The sequence below is a fragment of the Ursus maritimus genome, unplaced genomic scaffold (assembly GCF_017311325.1).
Source record: "Ursus maritimus isolate PB19 unplaced genomic scaffold, ASM1731132v1 scaffold_13, whole genome shotgun sequence".
Classification (NCBI taxonomy): domain Eukaryota; kingdom Metazoa; phylum Chordata; class Mammalia; order Carnivora; family Ursidae; genus Ursus; species Ursus maritimus.
The window spans coordinates 18,468,309-18,487,256 of record NW_024423675.1 but is presented as its reverse complement, the minus strand read 5'-3'; the positions used below and the strand labels follow the sequence as shown (position 1 = coordinate 18,487,256).

At 41.4% G+C, this 18,948-nt stretch overlaps 1 protein-coding gene across 3 annotated transcripts in view; it reads left to right on the top strand.

Moving 5' to 3' along the window:
- PDSS2 (decaprenyl diphosphate synthase subunit 2) overlaps positions 1–18,948 on the top strand; it is a 232,183-nt gene that overhangs the window by 193,321 nt on the left and 19,914 nt on the right. For 2 of the 3 annotated variants that reach the window (XM_008704981.2, XM_008704982.2), the window contains exon 7: positions 12,455–12,487. In XM_008704981.2, coding sequence (XP_008703203.1) covers positions 12,455–12,487 — 33 coding nt within the window. Of the gene's footprint in view, positions 1–3,587; positions 3,705–12,454; positions 12,488–18,948 lie in introns of those variants that run through there. The other variant, XM_008704983.2, reaches the window with a different exon arrangement.

Here is an 18,948-nt window from a genome sequence, read left to right as displayed (position 1 = left end):
ACATTCCCCAGGTTAAAGGCTCCTTACTTGAGTTTATTTTAATCTTCTAAATTATAATATTCATGTTTATATAAAGCTCTAGATAATGTAATGTTGTTCTGTGAATGCCCCCTAGTCAGAGTTAGGGGACACAATTAGCATAATACCGGAGAGGGACTTTCTATCCTAAAGCTCAGAGAGGTCACTTATTAATCCTGAAATTAGTTCTAGTACTCTCTCGTACTCTAGTTTTTCCTGATATTTACCTCCACTGCATTTTTGTGATCCTTTCCTCTGCAGGTGTTGAATTTTATTTCAATATCCTTGAGAACAGTGAATTCACCTTTGAATTATCTGTGGCAGCTGGCATAGTGACTTACTTGGAATAGTCATCAAATTAATATTTGTCAAAAAAGTGTATGTGGTATGGTTTTCACAGAGTTAGGCTGTTTGATGGCAGCTCTGTTTTGTTAAAGAGAAAAAGTCAAGTTGGTAGAGCAGAAACGGCCCATAGAGGACCAGGTTTTAAAAGATCTGGATTCTAGTTTGGACTTGGCTAGCATCTGTATAACCCTAATCACAGTCTTTCATGTCCTTGTTATTATTTTCTGTAAAATGATGCTGTTGAACTAGGTCATTCTGAGGTCCCTTTCAGCTCTAAAATAAATCTAAGAAATAGGTCTTATAGGTAAGAAATGCATTATAAGAAAAATATTAATCTCTATTAGAAGCTTAATACTAGTTTTGACACTGAGAAATGGAAAAGTCTTGCTCCCAATGATGGAAGTCACCTATGATTTCTTACTATCACATGTAAAATTACTTCCCTGCTCTACACAGACAGGTTTGTGTTCCATCTACCCTTTCGATTTCCTGCTTGGAGAGAGTGAGAATTAATGACTAGGCAGGGAGGGGAAGAGGAGATCACATACCCTTAGTGCCCATTCAACATCCTTGTGAAGCCAGGAAGAAGAAACTTCTGGAATTTTTCATATCAGGCCCTGCTACCTCTTCTTCAACTCCTGAAGTCTTAAGATTAGATAGCTTAGATAGCTGTCTTCCATCACACCCATAAGCAGGCAGGTGCGTATGTGTGCTCACACGCACACACACACACACACACACACACACCCCTTTTGTAAGAGGCAGTTAAGAGCACCAGGCCAGACCTGAAACAGCTGAAAAATATTGTTGAACAATGTTTCCATACTAAATTCTACCTTAATTTTAAATTTAAATTTGAAGCTGCTGAAAAATAATGATCAGGTAAAAATACTGAGTGAATGGGTGATTCACCCTAGGGAGGTGAAGTCATTATTCAGTTACCATTTTGATTTCTAATAAAAGAAACGAGAATCCTTCAGAGAACCACAGAGCTCTGACTCTCTCAGGGAGTCCAGAGGCTATTGCAGGTCAGCAAGCTTTATTTTTAATGATCCTTCTAGTTTTCTGCTGCATTATAAGTCACCGAAGAGATAGGAATTATGATTATGTATTCCTGGCTATTTCTGAAAGTACTGAAATGTCATTTAGGCTTGTGACTTTCTGACACTGTCATAACCGGCCATAAACTACCTTAAGTGAACTACATTTTACCACTGCTAAGCTGTAACTCACTCATCCGTAGGTATCCTGCTATTACTTCTTATTCAAACGTGAAGCAAAGATTGCTAGCCAAGGCTGGTGTACGTGAACATAACCGTGGATGTTCTTAAACAAAAGAGAAGATGCACAGAGAGTCTTCATTAATGTTACCTGACATTCTTCTAATTATTTACGTTATTTTGAGTTGTTTCAAAAGGAATAATATTGATATCCTCTACCACAGACGGTGGACAGTGTGGGCATTTGAAGGGAATGTTAATGAGACCACAAAGAGTGAAATGGCTCTAGGTATCTCCTAAATTAAAATATTTCTTAAGGTTTTCTGTTACATTTAAGGAAACAGAGTGCTTGACCACAGGATATACAGCAGTAAATTGCCTGTAGGTTGTCTGTGGCTTCTTAAAGAGGGGATGAAAGAAACACACAAATACAAGGAATACTGTAATGATGTCATTTAGAGAGCACAGACGAAAGTCAAGAAATGATTTGAGAAACTGATGGTATCTGAGGGGGTCCTTGAAGAAGATCTCAGTGGCACAGATGGGAATGAGAGGCTTCCTAGGCAACAAAAGTCATGAAAAAGGAATGCAGATGGGCAAGTGCACTGTATCCAAAGAAATACAAGTATTATCATTTGGATGGAATGTGAAAAATATAGGGCAGGATAGGGACAGGCAAAGAATCGCTCTGAAATAGTACGTAGTGCCTATATTTAAAGACTTCGGTTCAAACAAAAACATGTACCTGAATATTCAGATGAGCAATGTTTACAATAGCCAAGGGAGTGGAAACAACCAACCTCCATCAAATGATGAATGGATAACCAAAATATAGTATGTCCATACAATGGAATATTATCCAGCCGTAAAAAGGAATGAAGGATTGATACGTGCTACAATATGACAAAAACGTTCTGGAACTGATAGTGATGACGGTTGCACAACATTCTGAATGTACTAAATGCCCCTGAATTATGCTCTTTAAAATAGTTTAAATGACGGGGGCTCCCAGGTAGCTCAGTCGGTTAAGCCTCTGTCTTTGGTTCAGGTCATGATCCTAGAGTCCTGGGATCAAGGCTCGGCAGGGAACCTGCTTTCTCCCTCTCCCCCTGCTGCTCGCCCTGCTTGTTCTCTCTCTTCCTCCCTTTCTCTCTCTCTGTCTCTATCAAATAAATAATTAAAAAAAGAAAAATCTAAAAAAAAAAGTTTAAATGACGAATTTATGTTATATAAATTTTACTTCACTTTAAAAAAATAGACTGTGGATGTTTGCTTGCAGAAAATGAACTTGATTCAGGTCAGGAAGCAGACACTGAAAGTTTTTGAACAAGGTAATGCCATTGTCTGAAATGTGTTTTAGGGAGTTATGTCTGGGCACATCCTATAGGACGAAAGGAACAAGGAAATAGCAGAGAGAAGGAGATCAGTTAGGAAGTTTTGCAGAACCTATTGATAAGTGCAGGAGAAAAGTACTGATCAGAGCGTTGGCGACAAGAATGGGAAGGTAAGGAGGTTAGGTGTAAAACTCACTTCAGAGAGGGGCGCTTGGCTACCTCAGTTGGTAGAGCATTGATCTTGGGGTTGTGAGTTCAAGCCCTGCCTTGGGTCTAGAGATTACTTAAAATCTTGCGGCGGGGGGGGGGGGGGGGGCGCATTTCGGGAGAAAATGTACAGGGCCTGAAAATTGGTATGATAGGGAGAAGCTGGCAGGTGTGTACTGGGGAGGGGCAGTCAGAGGCCAAAACCAGGATTTTGAACTTGGATTATAGGAATAATTGTGCCATTAATAGAAATAGAGTTAAGTGGAAAAACTGGTTTAGATTTTATTTTTGACATCATGAGTTTGAGGTGTACCGTCAGGGTTAGTGGCCATCCCATTGAAACCTGGCCACTGGAGGAAACAACTCAATTCCATTTTCAGCCTGATTTCCTTGCTCGTGGCCTTTCTGCAATCTGGGTAGATTTTGTCTGTGTTTGAAATTTTGAATTTCATGTCTGTTCCAGATTCCAAGAAAGCACAGGAAGAAAAAAGGCTTGCAAAGGGATGACAAGACTTCTGAATAAAGAAAAATTGGGGCACCTGGGTGGCGCAGCGGTTAAGCGTCTGCCTTTGGCTCAGGGCGTGATCCTGGTGTTATGGGATCGAGCCCCACATCAGGCTCCTCCGCTATGAGCCTGCTTCTTCCTCTCCCACTCCCCCTGCTTGTGTTCCCTCTCTCGCTGGCTGTCTCTAACTCTATCGAATAAATAAATAAAATCTTTAAAAAAAAAAAAAAAGAAAAATTTATTATGTAGATAACATAAGCCCTTCCTCTTTTTTATTTTTTAAAGGTTTTATTTATTTATTTTGAAAGAGAGAGTGTATGAGCAGGGAGAAGGGCAGAGCAAGAGGAAGAGAGAGAATCCCAAGCAGACTCCACACTGAACACGGAGCTCAACGTGGGGTCAGTCCCACAATAGGGAGATCATGAGCCAAAATGAAAAGTCAGATGCTTACTAACTGAGCCATCCAGGCACCCCTACCCTCCTCTTTTTTTTTAACTGGACACCATAACGTTCTGTGCACCTGTCTTTGGCTTCCTCTTTTCCCAGTTAGCCAAAGGAAGAGAATACAGAAAAGCTAATCCTTGGATATTTACATTTCCCTCCAAAGATGAGCTTTCCCAGATGAAAGAGATGGTAACATCAGATTCCTGAGAAGTCCAGTTCTGAAGGGTCTTGACTTCCTTGCAAATGCCTTCTGTACTGTCTTATTTATAGGCAAGAATGATCAGGATCACGAGAGACCTGCCCTGTTCCTTCCTATTCTGATACCTTTCCTGCTTTGTAACTGGAAAGCTGGGTTGGTACAAGGCCTGCTTCTCCTACCAAACCAAAATTCAATTGCTTAAAATTCGGGGCTAGCAGATCCAATAGATTCTGATTTGTAAGTTTTCTTTTTTTTCTTTTTTCTTTTTTTAAAATATTTTATTTATTTATTTGAGAAGGAGAGCGAGCACAAGCAGGGGAAGGGGCAGAGGAAGAGGGAGAATCTGACTCCCTGCTGAGCAGGGAGCCTGACATGGGGCTTGATCCCAGGACCCTGAGATCATGAACTGAGCCGAAGGCAGATGCTTGACCAACTGAGCCACCCAGACGCCCCTGATTTGTAAGCTTTCTAAATCCTCATACATTTTACCCGAACCATTCCAGGATGAGGGTGGAGGTCCTACCCTTCCTCCCTTCCTCTGTCCCCCAATAAACCTTTTCATATATAAACTACACTCTACCTCTTCATACCAACACAAATGCACAGAGAATTTATTTTCAGTAAGACCTGTCTTCTCTAAAGGGGCCAATGATATTCCCGCAAAAGACCTTTAAAGTATCGTTGTCTTTGCAGCCACCAAAATAATCTTTTATTCAAACAAGGATTATTAATGGATGATGGATTAAGACAATTGGGTGAATGGTTAGAAGGGAACCAAATATTCACATGGACTCAAAGCACCTCACAGATTACTTATTAAATACAAAGGGAAGCAGTGAACAAACTTAGTTTCCTCAATAATGAGACAAACAGAAATTGTATGACTCCTGATGTAATGGAGAAGTATACAGCGTCATGTATGTAGTTGTCTTGCCAAAAAAAAAAAAAAGAAAAAAAGTTTTCATTTAATCTAATTATGAGAAAACAATCAGACAAATCCAGGATAGGGGACATTCTCCAAAGCACTTGACCCAGACTCAAAAAATGCTAGTAGTATGAAAGACATAAAAGGTATTGTGTAGGGACTCTTGTAGATTAGAAGAGATTTAAAAGCCATGACATCCAAAGAGAATGTACGATTTCTAACTTGATCTTGGATCGGGGTAAAAACAGTTCTGAACAACACTATTGGTTGAACTGGAAACATTTGAGTATAGACTTCTTAGATATTACAGGAAGCGTTAAACTTATTGGACGTGATATGGGTTTGTTGTTATGCAGGTGAATATCGGTGTTCTTAGGAGATAAATGCTGAACTATTCAGGGATGAGACATCATGATGTCTACAACTTACTCTCAGATAGGCAGCAAGTAATCATCCAAAGAGAAAGCAAAGATGACAAAATATTAGCAATTGGGTAATGTAAGTAGAGGGTAAATGGGTGTTCATGATGTTCTCGCCACTAAAAAGTTTGAGGAGAGAAAAAGTTTGAGGAGAAAGGTAGTTTTCCTTAAAATTTTAAAAACAGAAGCTCTTTAAAGACGACTGTTATTCCCAAATATAGCTGCTAGCATTTGGGAAGAATAACATGATAAGTAGAGATGATCAGTGTCTAGCAATTTCTGGACCCCCTGCTGTGGAATATTGGTTTTCTACTTTTAGAAAAGGTTTCTCCATATCCAGCCTTCCAGTCCAAATAGCAGTAGTTGAAAATTGGAAACAGTTCATTTATGTCATCCCATCCTTCTTTGTTACCTGACTTATAAGAAAGCATTTGTTTCTTAACGTAAAAGACCACATTGTACATCCATTACTTACCAACAGGGGATCTCTCTGCCTTTGGTCTGCAGAGACTGGTATATAAACCTTTGGTATTAATCCCTCTGTGCACCCTCTCACTCAGAATGCTGGCTTTTTTTTTTTTTTTTTTTTTTTTTTTTTTTTTTTGCTTTTGTGCAGAATATTGTTTTACAGTGCTCCCTGTAGCTGTCTGAGGAGGCCTCCGGTGTCGTGAGCACTGCCACACTATCTTGTCTATTTTCACTTTTTTTTTTTTAAGATAAAACAAGGTTCAAACCACACATTCTCTGTGAACTGCTAAAGACTAGGAAAAATTACTTTCTTTTCTCCTGACCTGGATTGACAAGAAGCACACCTACAGGAGCAAAAAGATGAGTGAATCCCTTTTAAAGACCCTAGTAATGAAGCCCGCAGGGAATTGCCATGTACGGGGGGATTTACAGTGGCTTCCGGAGATGAACAGTGTGGCAGGAAGAGGTTCGGGACTGCTGGCTGTTGAAATACAGTCTGGATTTATTTTATATCAGCCTATTTTGGGCCCCAGTGAGAAAGTTATTTTAATAATATCTTGCTCTGCTAGAAATATACATGATAAGTGGCAGATGTCAGAAAAAGAGGGGAAAGTTACAGCACTCCATTCTCCTTGAGACTTAAGGAGTTTATATAGTTGTTCTCATTTAGCCTTTGAAGTAAACACTGATGCATACGGAAGCATAAATTGAAAAGGGCATTAGACATGGTCTAGACCAGTGATCTTCAAATGAGTCAGAAACTCAGGGTACTGAGGCTGTGCATTTTTAACAAATTACCCAGGTGATTCCGATAGCCAAGCCGGCATTTGTGAGAGCCCAACATTGCGAACATAGGGTCTAGGCCAATATTCTTATTTTACAGATAAGAAAATGAACATGCACATAAGAATTTTTAAATTGTTGGAGGTATTAATGTATTATGAGCTAGAAACCATATTTTCTGACACCCTGCATATCATATCTTCCCAGAGGTCACAGTGCTTTTTGGAGTGGTCACCGTCAAGATATTAGCCACTTGCTTTCTTCCATAGACAAGGCGTCCTTAGCACTCTAAGCTTTGTGGTGTGGTTCTTAAATGTCCTGAGGGATCTGTTCCAGGCTCTTTTCACTTTAACATACTGGTTTCAAGGTTGAGGCGCTTAATTACACTAAACTGCTGTATCTAAGGGAAGGCTACTAGATCACTCTTCTCTGTTCTATCTTTCGTTGTTTGATTTTCATGAATTCTTTGAATTTCTATTCCATCGATTTCCCTCCTTAGCCTATTTATAAACAGAAGTTGGGCAGTAAAGTGAACATATGGTATTGTTCAATACAGGTAAAAATGACTTGTCAAACATCAGCTAATGGTTCCACGTTAACTACAGCCTGGCGTTCTGGATCTAAACATGCAACTTTCCTAGAACTGGGAGTGAGGATAATGAACTTTGCTTCGTAAGTTTCCTGAATAGACAGGGCATAACCGACATATATAAAGAAAAGGCATTTATCCATCTGTGCATTCATTCACTGGGCGTTATTGGCCATATGCTCTATACTAGTCCTGATCTAGACATGGAATACATTTGTGAACAGGAAAGAAAATTGGTCTACTCTCATAGAGCATAAGTCCTAGAGGGAGATTGTATGTGAAGCCTATTTAAACAAGGCTGTGCAACCCCTAGAGGATAAGCTCCATGAGGGCAGAGATTTTTATCTCTTCAGTTCACAGCTCCGTCTCCAGTGCCTAAGCAGTACCTGAACCTAGGAGGTGCCTGGTGGATAATTATTTAGTGAATGAGCAATCATCCAATCGAAGAGAAACTATGGCCCCTCCCAAATTAACTGTTTTACAAAAAGAAAGAGAATAGGTAATGTTTAATGAGAAATATTATTTAGAGAGGGGGATTAAATCATCATTTCTAATGTGCTATATTTAAGCTCTAAAAGCCTTTTGTGAAAAAAATTTTATATCAGAATGTGTACTCTTAGGTGTGTATATGACCTGTGTAGATATTAACACACGTAGCTGGAAATACATATATATTAGGTACCTACAAAGGTATTTAAATATTTATAGTATTTGTTTTATAAAATAACTCATACTTTTATGTACAAGCTAAAGCAGTCAAGGATGAAGTGGTTTCACAGAACTAGGATGTTGTGAAAAAATACAAAGGACATTCAGGGGATCTGCATATCAACAGCTGAAGTCTGTTCAGGTTGTAATGGCTGTGGTCGTGCTATCATTTCATGTAGGCTTCTAATCTCTCAGCTTTCAAAACATTTAAGAGCTGATATTGAACAGATGTGGATCACATACATGGTGTTTCTCTGCAAAGTGTATCTCTACTGGGTGAAAGGGTGGTAACGAAGCTAGCAATACAAAATAAAAGGAGAGGCTTTGAAAATAGCTTGTGATTGATAAAGCACGAGTACCTCAAAATAATAGAACTCTCCAAGATACTTAGTTTATAATCCAAGGAGTGAAAAAAGGTTTTACAAAAATTTCTGATAGGACCACACTAATGTTCTCATCTATGACCAGCATTACATTCATTCTTCCTACGTAAAGAAACAGCTGTTGATTTTTTTTTTTTTATGAGACAAACTGGAAAGTGACCTAATACCTCCAAAAGGAAAAGTCCACTCTAAGTCATTGTAAATTATCTCGTTTCTCACTCTGTCCTTACCTTGCGATCTCAAGATACAAAAGCTCCTCAACTTCCTAGCCTTCAACAAATACTGCTTTCAACACTTCCAACATACCCTTTGTGTTAAACACTGAAAGATAAGAATGTTGAAAGACGCAGATTGTTGAGCTGGTTAGAACGGTGAGGAAACAGCAAATTTGCTGCAGGAATGGGTTGTTTGACAGTAGGAACAATTCTGTAGAGCTCCCAGTTTGTGCCTCATTTGAAAAGTGCTGTACTCAAGCAATCCATACTAATCAGCAACAGACAAAGAAAAGGACGAACAATGGAAAAGGTGGAAAGCTTGTGACCACAGGATCAGCCTCAATGTCAGATATCTCTTAACCTAAAATGAATTCAAGAGACAGCTGGGAGTTTGAGAACTTAAGGGCTAAGCAAATTATGAAATGCTGTTGCTAAAATTTTGGTCACAAGCCATGGATTATTCCTTGGGTCAAGTCCAGTTCAGATTTGCGCACTAACCAAGTTTAGTACCTGGTCATGAGTGCACTCTACAGACGTGCTCAGTGGAGCTGCGGACATTACAGTGGAGAAAGGGATTTTCAGTGTAGACAAAACTCTTTTGAAAGAAGATGTCCACAGACACACAAACAAGTAAATATAAAATATCTGAGCAGAGAGAAGAATAAACCTAGTTTTTACATTTCTGCAAGAACTGACTCATATTCCTTGTGGTATAGTGCATCTTAGGACTAAGTCCAAACTCTTCCTAGTTCACTGAAAATCTAGATCCCTAAAAAATTGGAAGAGCAGATTGAAAGCCCCAAATTATTCGTTATAATACATTGGTTGCAGAAGCCTTTGTGTTTCATAGAAAACATTCAAGTCACAAGTTTAACTTAGAGTGGTTTGTGATGGTGCCAATGGCTGCACCTGAGCAGTGTCTTCTTCGAAGTTACTTATTATGAAAATAAGAAAAACAAAATGCAGCCATCTTTGTAGACATTTTTTAAAGGATTATAAAGAAGCAAGAAAAGTCAGGACCAGAGTTCTATAAACATCTCCTTTTCTCTCATTGAGGTCATCTGCCCACCTTCCTTATCTGTACAGTGTCATTTTTGACTCAAGAACAAAATGGTCTCAGGACCTAACTTGTTTACAAATTGAATGGTTCTACTCTGTGCAGAGGTAGCAGGAGTTTTATTCTGAAATCTACAAAAATGAGCTGACATAGCAACAAAGATTAATACATTGATTGTTTTTATCATGTTAGGATTTTATATATAATACCTTTGAATATATGTGTTAATTTAAAATTTTTAAGAACCAAATATTTTTAAATAAAATGACCCCATAGCATGTCTTTTTTTTTTTTTTAAGATTTATTTTATTTTAGAGAGAGAAAGGGGAGGGGCAGAGGGAGAGAGAATCCCAAGCACACTCTCTGCTGAGCATGGAGCCCGATGCAGGGCTCGATCTCACGACCCCGAGATCATGACCTGAGCCAAAATCAAGAGTCAGATCATTAACTGAGCCACCCAGGTGCCCCTTGTATGTCTTTTTCAATTCCTCCTTTCTTCTCTATTATCCCTGGTGGGGTGGGGTGGAGGTGGGGGCCTTTCAACATAATACAACATAATAAAAATTATGCCAAAGGAAGTGGGGGAGACACTGGCCCCACAGATTACTTATTGTTTGTGCAGGAGGAAACATGTCGTTACAGTGGAACCATTTGGTAGTCACCACCTTAACCAAGTGATCAATTTTATAGCTTTACTAAGAGTGGGACAGCCTGATACTTTGTGCCTCCTGAATTGATACAATATTAAGTAGGTAATATTCTGTATAAAGTACTCACAGCAGAAATGTTTAAGCAAGCTTTATCAGACCTAACTTTCAGTTTGCAAGCAAAATACGGACGAGTTAAATGACACTGTGAAGAAATAATAAGACAAAAAAGTCAGTGATTTTCGGGGTGCCTGGCTGGCTCAGCCAGGGAGCATGCAACTCTTGATCTTGGGGTTATGGGTTCAAGCCCCATTCGCTGGGTGTAGAGATTACTTTAAAATCTAAAAAAACAAAAAACAATGATTTTCATGAAAAAGTTAATGGTTTTTATTTTTACTTCTTGAAAAATGGGGAGGCTCTAGCCGAGATTTAAAAGACTAACCAGAGATACAAAAACCATGTGCAGGGGCGCCTGGGTAGCGCAGTCGTTAAGTGTCTGCCTTCGGCTCAGGGCGTGATCCCGGCGTTCAGGGATCAAGTCCCGCATCGGGCTTCTCCGCTGGGAGCCTGCTTCTTCCTCTCCCACTCCCCCGCTGTGTTCCCTCTCTCGCTGGCTGTCTCTCTGTCACATAAATAAATAAAATCTTTAAAAAAAAAAAAAAAAGAAAACCATGTGCAATATGTGAATCTTGATTCATTGTGATTGGGGAGGGGAGGCTTGGGATAATAGGAGAAATTTGAATATGGATTATATGTTAGATAATATGGAATTATTGTTAGTTTTTAACATTTGATAGTCATGTAGTTATGTATGAGGCATTCTGTGCTCATAAGACTTGTACTGAAGCATGGTGGGGTGAATAGTTACAAGGTCTGCCACTGTCCTCTGGAAAACAGTGTGGAGGTCCCTTAAAAAGTTAAAAATTGAGCTACCCTATGATCCAGCCATTGCACTACTGGGTGTTTACCCCAAAGATACAGACGTAGTGAAGAGAAGGGCCATATGCACCCCAATGTTCATAGCAGCAATGTCCACAATAGCTAAATCGTGGAAGGAGCCAAGATGCCCTGCAACAGATGACTGGATTAAGAAGTTGTGGTCCATATATACAATGGAATATTACTCAGCTATCAGAAAGAACGAGTTCTCAACATTTGCTACAACATGGACGGCACTGGAGGAGATAATGCTAAGTGAAATAAGTCAAGCAGAGAAAGACAACTATCATATGATTTCTCTCATCTATGGAACATAAGAACTAGAATGATCAGTAGGGGAAGAAAGGGATAAAGAAATGGGGGGGTAATCAGAAGGGGGAATGAAACATGAGAGACTATGGACTATGAGAAACAAACTGAGGGCTACAGAGGGGAGGGGGGTGGGGAATGGGATAGGCCGGTGATGGGTAGTAAGGAGGGCACATATTGCATGGTGCACTGGGTGTTATACACAACTAATGAATCATCGAGCCTTACATCGAAAACCGGGGATGTACTGTATGGTGACTAACATAATATAATAAAAAATCATTATTTAAAAAAAAAAAAAAAAACAAGGTCTGCCACTGTCATGTCTAGATAGAGTGTATACCTGTGCTCACTATCCTGTTCTTTCAACTTTTCTGTGTGTTTAAAGTGTTATATGTAGGGATGCCTGGGTGGCTCAGTCGGTTAAGCATCTGCCTTCAGCTCAGGTCATGATCCAAGGGTCCTGGGATGGAACCCACACATCAGGCTCCCTGCTTCTCTCTCTGCCTGCTTCTCCCCCTGCTTGTGCTCTCTCTCTGACAAATAAATAAAATCTTCAAAAAAAAAAATGTCTGTATATAGTTGTATAGAGATACAACTATGTAAGTGTATAAAGAGATACATGGTAGGGGACCAAGGGACAGAGTGTTGACCTCTATTCTTGGAGAAGTACACGTTATAGAAGCACTAAATAATTTTTAAAGAACTAACAAGTTAATTTCCCCCTCTTTCTACTTTAGGCTCAAGAGAAAGGAAGATTAGACTATGCTAAGGTAAGTAGATGTTATACATACTATACACTTTTATACATTTCAGTTTGGTGTGTGGTTTTTGCTTCTATTTAAAAGGTCAAAAGAGAATCATCCCATTCAAAGTCGAGGGACATTCCCTGTTACGTAACAGGTGTTAGCACGTAAGTGTACTGACTGCGTGCCTGCTTCATCCCAGACACTGTTAGGTGTGAGACTACAACAGTAATAAGCCGGATGAAGTGTTTCCTTTTGGGACATTTACAGTCCAGGGTGCGCGGTAAATAACTAATAAACAACTAAATGGATACATCATATAAAGTCATGTGATCAGTGCTGTGCGGAAAAATAAACTGCATGAGATCACTGACCATTGCTAGAGAGACGCCCTAGGCATCTTTGGCTTTTAGCGCCGCTAGATAATACGGGAGCAGCACCACACAGAGCCGCCAAAGACTCCGAAAGGTAGTAGTTTTCACATCCTCTGCGGAGCTTTTGAAAACACACATGCCTAGGTGCAGCGTCACACCCTCGTTCACCAAGATCAAAATCCCCTGGTGGGGAGAGCAGGGCAGGGGCAGGAAGGAAGTATTTGAAAAAAGGCTCCACAGATCATTCTGACACACAGCGTCGTTTCAAAACTGCCATGGGAGTTCGGATTGCAGTGCACCAGTGCAAGCCTCTGAACATGCTGGGGTCACATTCTGTGCTCCCCCAGGGACGAATGGAACATTTTAGCAGGTGTGGGGGATGCATACAGCTGCTTGGCTAAAGGAACACCCTAACCATCTGGTTTATGCAGCAATCAGGAATATCCCCGGTATGAGCACACCTGCACTCCAAAGACAAGGAGGAAGAAATACGAGCTGTAAGGGCTCTGCTCGCAGTGGGACAGCTGAAACCCACGATGATCTCTCGGGGCTGATCCGGAACCTCGTGCTCTCCTGACGTCCCCCGGGGTGTACCCCCTTGGCTCCATGCCTTTCCTCTCTTTTCCTTGACTGAGATGCAGTTCCTCCTTCTGTCTCACGAACTTTTGCTTCCTTTAAGAAAGACTAGATAAGAGCACTCTAAACTGAGGGCCTCCGTATGCATCATTCTGTCTTAGATATCTACTTGAGCCTTATATGCCCAAACTCGGGATGTGGACATAGCCCCCTGCGTCTCTCACAGGCATCTTACACTGAACTCACCATCTTCCCTGACATCTCTGGTCTTTTTTTTTTTTTAATAGCCTTTTTTTTTTAAGCTTTATTTATTTAAGTAAACTGCACCCAACGTGGGGTTCAAACTCATGACCTCAAGATCAGAAGTTGCATGCTTTTGTAACTGGGCCAGTTAGGCACCCCTAAATAGACCTAATTTTTCAAGAAGTTTTAGGTTCATAGCAAAATTTGGCAAAAAGTATCAAGAGTTACCATATCCCCCCTGACCCTGCCTGCACACACACACACACACACACACAGCCTCCCCTACTATCAATAATCTGCAGGAGAGTGATATATTTGTTACAGTCAGTGAAACTACATCAACATACCATCATTACCCAAAATCCATGGTCTACGTCAGTGTCCACTCATGTTATATCTCTGGTCCTTTTAACTTTCTCTCCTGATATTGGCACTGTCATTCCACCAGGCAATGCCGTGAGAAACTTAGAAGTCACCCTCGACTGCTTCTACTCCCTCACCCCCAGGTTCTTTACCAAGTCACGCCATTTTTGTAACCTTCATTTTCTTAAATCCAACCCCTCCTCTTGACCTGCCTTCCATTACTTACACTGAGTTTCTTCACCGGATCACTGGAAAGCCTACTGACTGGTCTTCCTGACTTTGTCACCACAAGTCCATTACCAACTGGAATGTCCATCTAAATCATAAACTCCAGCTTAAAACCTTTAATTGGTTCATGTCATTGATAAGGCAAATTCAAAGCTTGCTGGATGATTTCACCCCCTAGAGGGAGTCTCCAGTGTCATCTCTTCCCACCCTGTGTTCCAGCAGCACCAGATCACACAGAACATACTGTTTGTTTTCCTGCCTTGACTCATGCTGTCCCCTCTGCTTGAAATGCCCATCGCCCTTTATCAGCTACCCCTGTTCTTTCTATAAGGCTTCAGTTAGGATCATCTCCTACAGGTAGTCCTCCCTGGTTCCCCAGGCTGGATTAAGTGCTTTACTTCATTCTTTAATACACCGTGCATCTCTCCGTCATTGTACTTACTCTGTAATATTATAATGCCCCTCTTATGGGACAGACCATACACTGTGAGCTCTTTGAGGGCAGGGACAGTGCCCTATTTGTGTTTGTATACTTGGTGCTTAACACAGTGCTTGGCACATAGTAAATGGTGAGTGACTGAATGAGGGAGGATGGGAAGGCAGGAGTGGATGAGTGAAAATAGAAGAGTAAGAAATGAATAAGAAAAGGGCACCTGGGTGGCTCAGTCGGTTAAGCGTCTGCCTTTGGCTCAGGTCATGATCCTGGAGTCCCGGGATCAAGCCCCACATCAGGCTCCCTGCTCAGTGGGGATCCTGCTTCTCCCTCTCGCTCTGCCTCTCTCCTCACTCCTGCTCTCTCTCTTTCAAATAAATAAATAAAATCTTTAAAAAAAGAGAGAAATGAGTGAGAAAATAGAAGACACATGAAGTTAGTTTCAGGAGAAAATCTGGTATAGGGTTTTTTATCTCAGAGAAGAAAGATGCTTTTGACACACATTGCAGGTATCAACAGGGTTAAAAAGATTGTTTGGGAACATTTTAATATACTAGCTTGGAGATAAAGGCTGGAATTTCACTGTGTGATAGTAGAGGAAAGCCAACACAAAAAAGTCAGGGAAAGTCCACACGATTTGGCAATAGAGTGACTGTTGATAATTGGTGTTTATTGATGACTCAGAGAACTCCTTTAGGGTTTTTTATTGCAGAGGCACATGACAATTGAAAAGGTTAAGAGAAAGGAAAAAATACGATGCACAGATAGAACACCCCTGGACCAAGCCGTGGCTCGGCCAGCAACTCATGGCAAAATCTAGTATCACTTAACCTCTCTGGTCTTCCTTCCGTTTCCTTCATAGCAGTTTAGAAGAGTGCTAGTCAATTCTTCGGGCCCGTCCCAAATTTGAAAGAAGACATTCTTCTTGGTGGGAGGCATTCTTATCTTGTATACCTGAGGTCGCGATTCATTCCTTCATCCACCATGTATTGGACAGTTAATATGTGCAGGGTGCTGTCAGTGCTGCCTGCCACCGTGAGCAAGACTGATGGAGGCCTTGCCGTCACATGCTTCCTTGACTCAGACCTCCCTATCCAACGTAGCCACTCCCCAGGGGTGCCTGGGTGGCGTGGTCATTTAAACGTCTGCCTTTGGCTCAGGTCATGATCCCAGGGTTCTGGCATGGGGCTCCTTGCTCAGTGGGGAGTCTGCTTCTCCCTCTCCCTCTGCCCCCCCCAACTCATGTTGTTGCTCACTCTGTGCGCTCTTTCTCTTTCTCCTCAAATAAATAATCTTTAAAAAATAACAATAAAGTAGCCACTCCCCCTTTTATAGTAACCTAAAATTATCATTTTCATTGAGTTGCTTGTTTCTGTTTTTTCTCTGTCACTGGAACGTAAGAGCTCCAGGGGCAGGGCCTTGTCCATGGTCTCATCATCTGTACCCAGCACAGGCTTCTGTGTAGGTGGGCTTAGCAAATGCATGCACGTGAGTTGCGTTAGTGTTATTTTTCAAGTGCAGGAGGTTCTGGGAGGTCCGGAATGGAGGATTCTAGGCTTCAGTGAACCATTTTAAAAATATGTTGGCTATATAACACAGTCCAGCTCAATGTTTAATAGCCCTAAGGTTGCCTTCCCAAGTGCCTAGTGACAATATTTCTCACGCCAGTAAACAGAAGCCCCCCCTCTGGAATATGTGGTACAGTTCTGACATTGAAGGGCCATTACCTGATCTAGGCAATTAACCTAGACTTATCATCCTTCCACAGACCTAAACCCAAGGCATGGGGGAGACGTCTGCAGCGTGCAGCCTATGATGTTGTCTCCCGTGCAGAGTACGTGGGCCCGTACTAATACACAGCACGACCCCAGGTCTGTTTCTCTCTGTTCGGCATGATCATGGTGCTCGTGCTGACTGATTCAGGCCACGTGCTTAGCAGCTCAGGGCTGCCCTTGTGGGGTTAGCTGTAAAACTACATTTGAAAATCTCAGCAGCCATTTCTGGAGATCATCATAAAATGTATTCGTTGCTAGAAATGTTGTTACTTCCAGGTGGTATTTACCCAAAAGCCAAATTTTATCTGAAAAATCCCATTTGCAGACCATAGAAAATTATTTTGGCCATGTGCTCTGTGGCCTCACCTGCCATCTCTCAAATTCTGTCGGTCTCAGCATGGCAGGGAAGGAAAGGAAGAGGTGGAAGGGGTGGTCATTTCAAAATCAGTCTTGGCTGGATCTTGAGACTGTCACTTGCCGCCAAACAGTGGTTTGTACTCAAACACTCAGATAAGAAATTGAGTTACTTTTTAATTGAGTTCCTATTGCGATAGAGGCTGGATATGAATGCTTTACACCACCACTGTGCCTTTCATCTTAAGATATCAAAGCACTCGACAACTATGAATTCATTACGTCTCTCCTGCCTCTGTCAGGTGGTTAACAGAGTCATGGGAGGACTCCACCTGTGGCGGAAGCTCAACCACCTGGAGTCTGGGCGAGGACGGGGGCTGTGTCACTGCAAGGCAGTGGCACCCAGTAGCTTCTAAAATAGAAAAACGAGGAACGTCTTACTTACCTAGTTAAAACTGCAGAGGTTTGAGTAGACAGAATATAATTACCAGAAGTGAATTGTGACCCAGAAAGCTGGTGCTAACACTTGAGCTCCTATGCACAGTGCGATGGGGATCTTATTTACAGTGATTGGTCTATAGCCCTGGGTGGGTCTCTCTCAACCCCTAGTCCGTCCGTGTTCCCCAGGCTGCGGGCCCCATGGCTAAGCACCGCTGATTCAGTGCAGTGCTAGGGGGAAGAGTGCCACCTATGGAATTGTAGGAATTCATGGGTACTTGTTGAGGCTGGTGGAGAAGCTTCTCGGACCACACTCATGCTTGGTTTGCTATGGTAACATATATATGTCTGAAAGAAAACGAGTATGTTGACTACTCTTGCTTAGAAAAACATCTACAAACGTCTGTGTATTTTCCCCAGCTGGAGCTGAGCGTATGCCTGCAGTTTAGCCTACTGCTCCTCGAAACAAGCCTGCTGCTAAAAGACTGAGGCAGATGGTATTTTTACCACTTCAGGCAAAACATGGCACCTATGGTTCGGCTTTCTACAATTTTAATTTTTTAACACTTTCAAAATGGCTCGCTTAAATATCTCCAGCGTAGAGATGCAGACTTTTTCCCAATTTCTTTTTAATAATTGCTGCAGATACCCAGATACGAATAAAGAGCACTTGGTCAAAAGCAGACTCAGTCCAAGGCTGTGACGGCTCCCTGCTCATTGTTTCACAAGTACTCTGGACCAGCCCTTAATGGGGCTTCTTTGACCTTCCTGCTAATTTTGACACGAAGACTCTAAATGGTTTACAGGAGCTTTCTTTACAGTCTTCTCTAGTCTTTCCTGTGCAGTTCATGATTTTCCCCATGACTCAGTACAGAAGAGAGAGCTGCTTTTTTAATGTCTTCCTCCTGAGGTTCGCTCTAAGCACAGAGTTGCTCAAGGTTAAGCACTGGGTAAAGAAAGATCTTGCAGGTGTTAATTCATTAGGCATCCAGTTCTCGGTTGAACGTAAGAGAGATTTGTTTTAAAGGAGTGGGTTTGTGACGTGCCCTGTCTGCTGGAAGCTGTTCAGGGTTGCGAGTGATGCGAGCCTCTGGCTGCGTCCCACCACGCTCAGGCACAGTGTCTGGAGCAGCTCTTCTCCTCCCTCCCCGCCCTCAGAAGGCCTCACACATTCTGTTTTATTATAAAACGCATTTGCATAGGGTACACATTAAAATTCTCTTCCCACCAGCAAACAGTGTTGTCCGCAGACATTGCATTTGCATGATCACATATCATCACTTCCCTTCAAGAAGAAAAAAGAGGCTTTCCTCTCGTGTCATGGTTCTCCTTTCCAAGGTTTGCCCTTTTAGTCTTTTTTTTCTCTTTTTTATTATATATAAATTGCTTCCACCATTTTGCTACAGACTGAGTCCAAAATTCTACTTTTTTGAAGCTTGAGTATAGAAAATTTTCTGTAAATATTATTGTCCTTTCTTTACTGACAAAGCCAGACTCTTTTTTTTTTTTTTTTTGGCAGACAGTTTTTGCCTGCTCGTTCTCTCTCATAACCCTAGCTAACTGGCTCTGAGAAATTTTCACATTGGCACATTTAGAGACCAGATGTTACTGTGTTTTCTCTTTCGTGTACCCCTTTCTTGGGCAGATGCTGCTTCTCCTTCCCTGGGACTTCACATTAGCTCCTTCGGCAAAGTATTCCATACG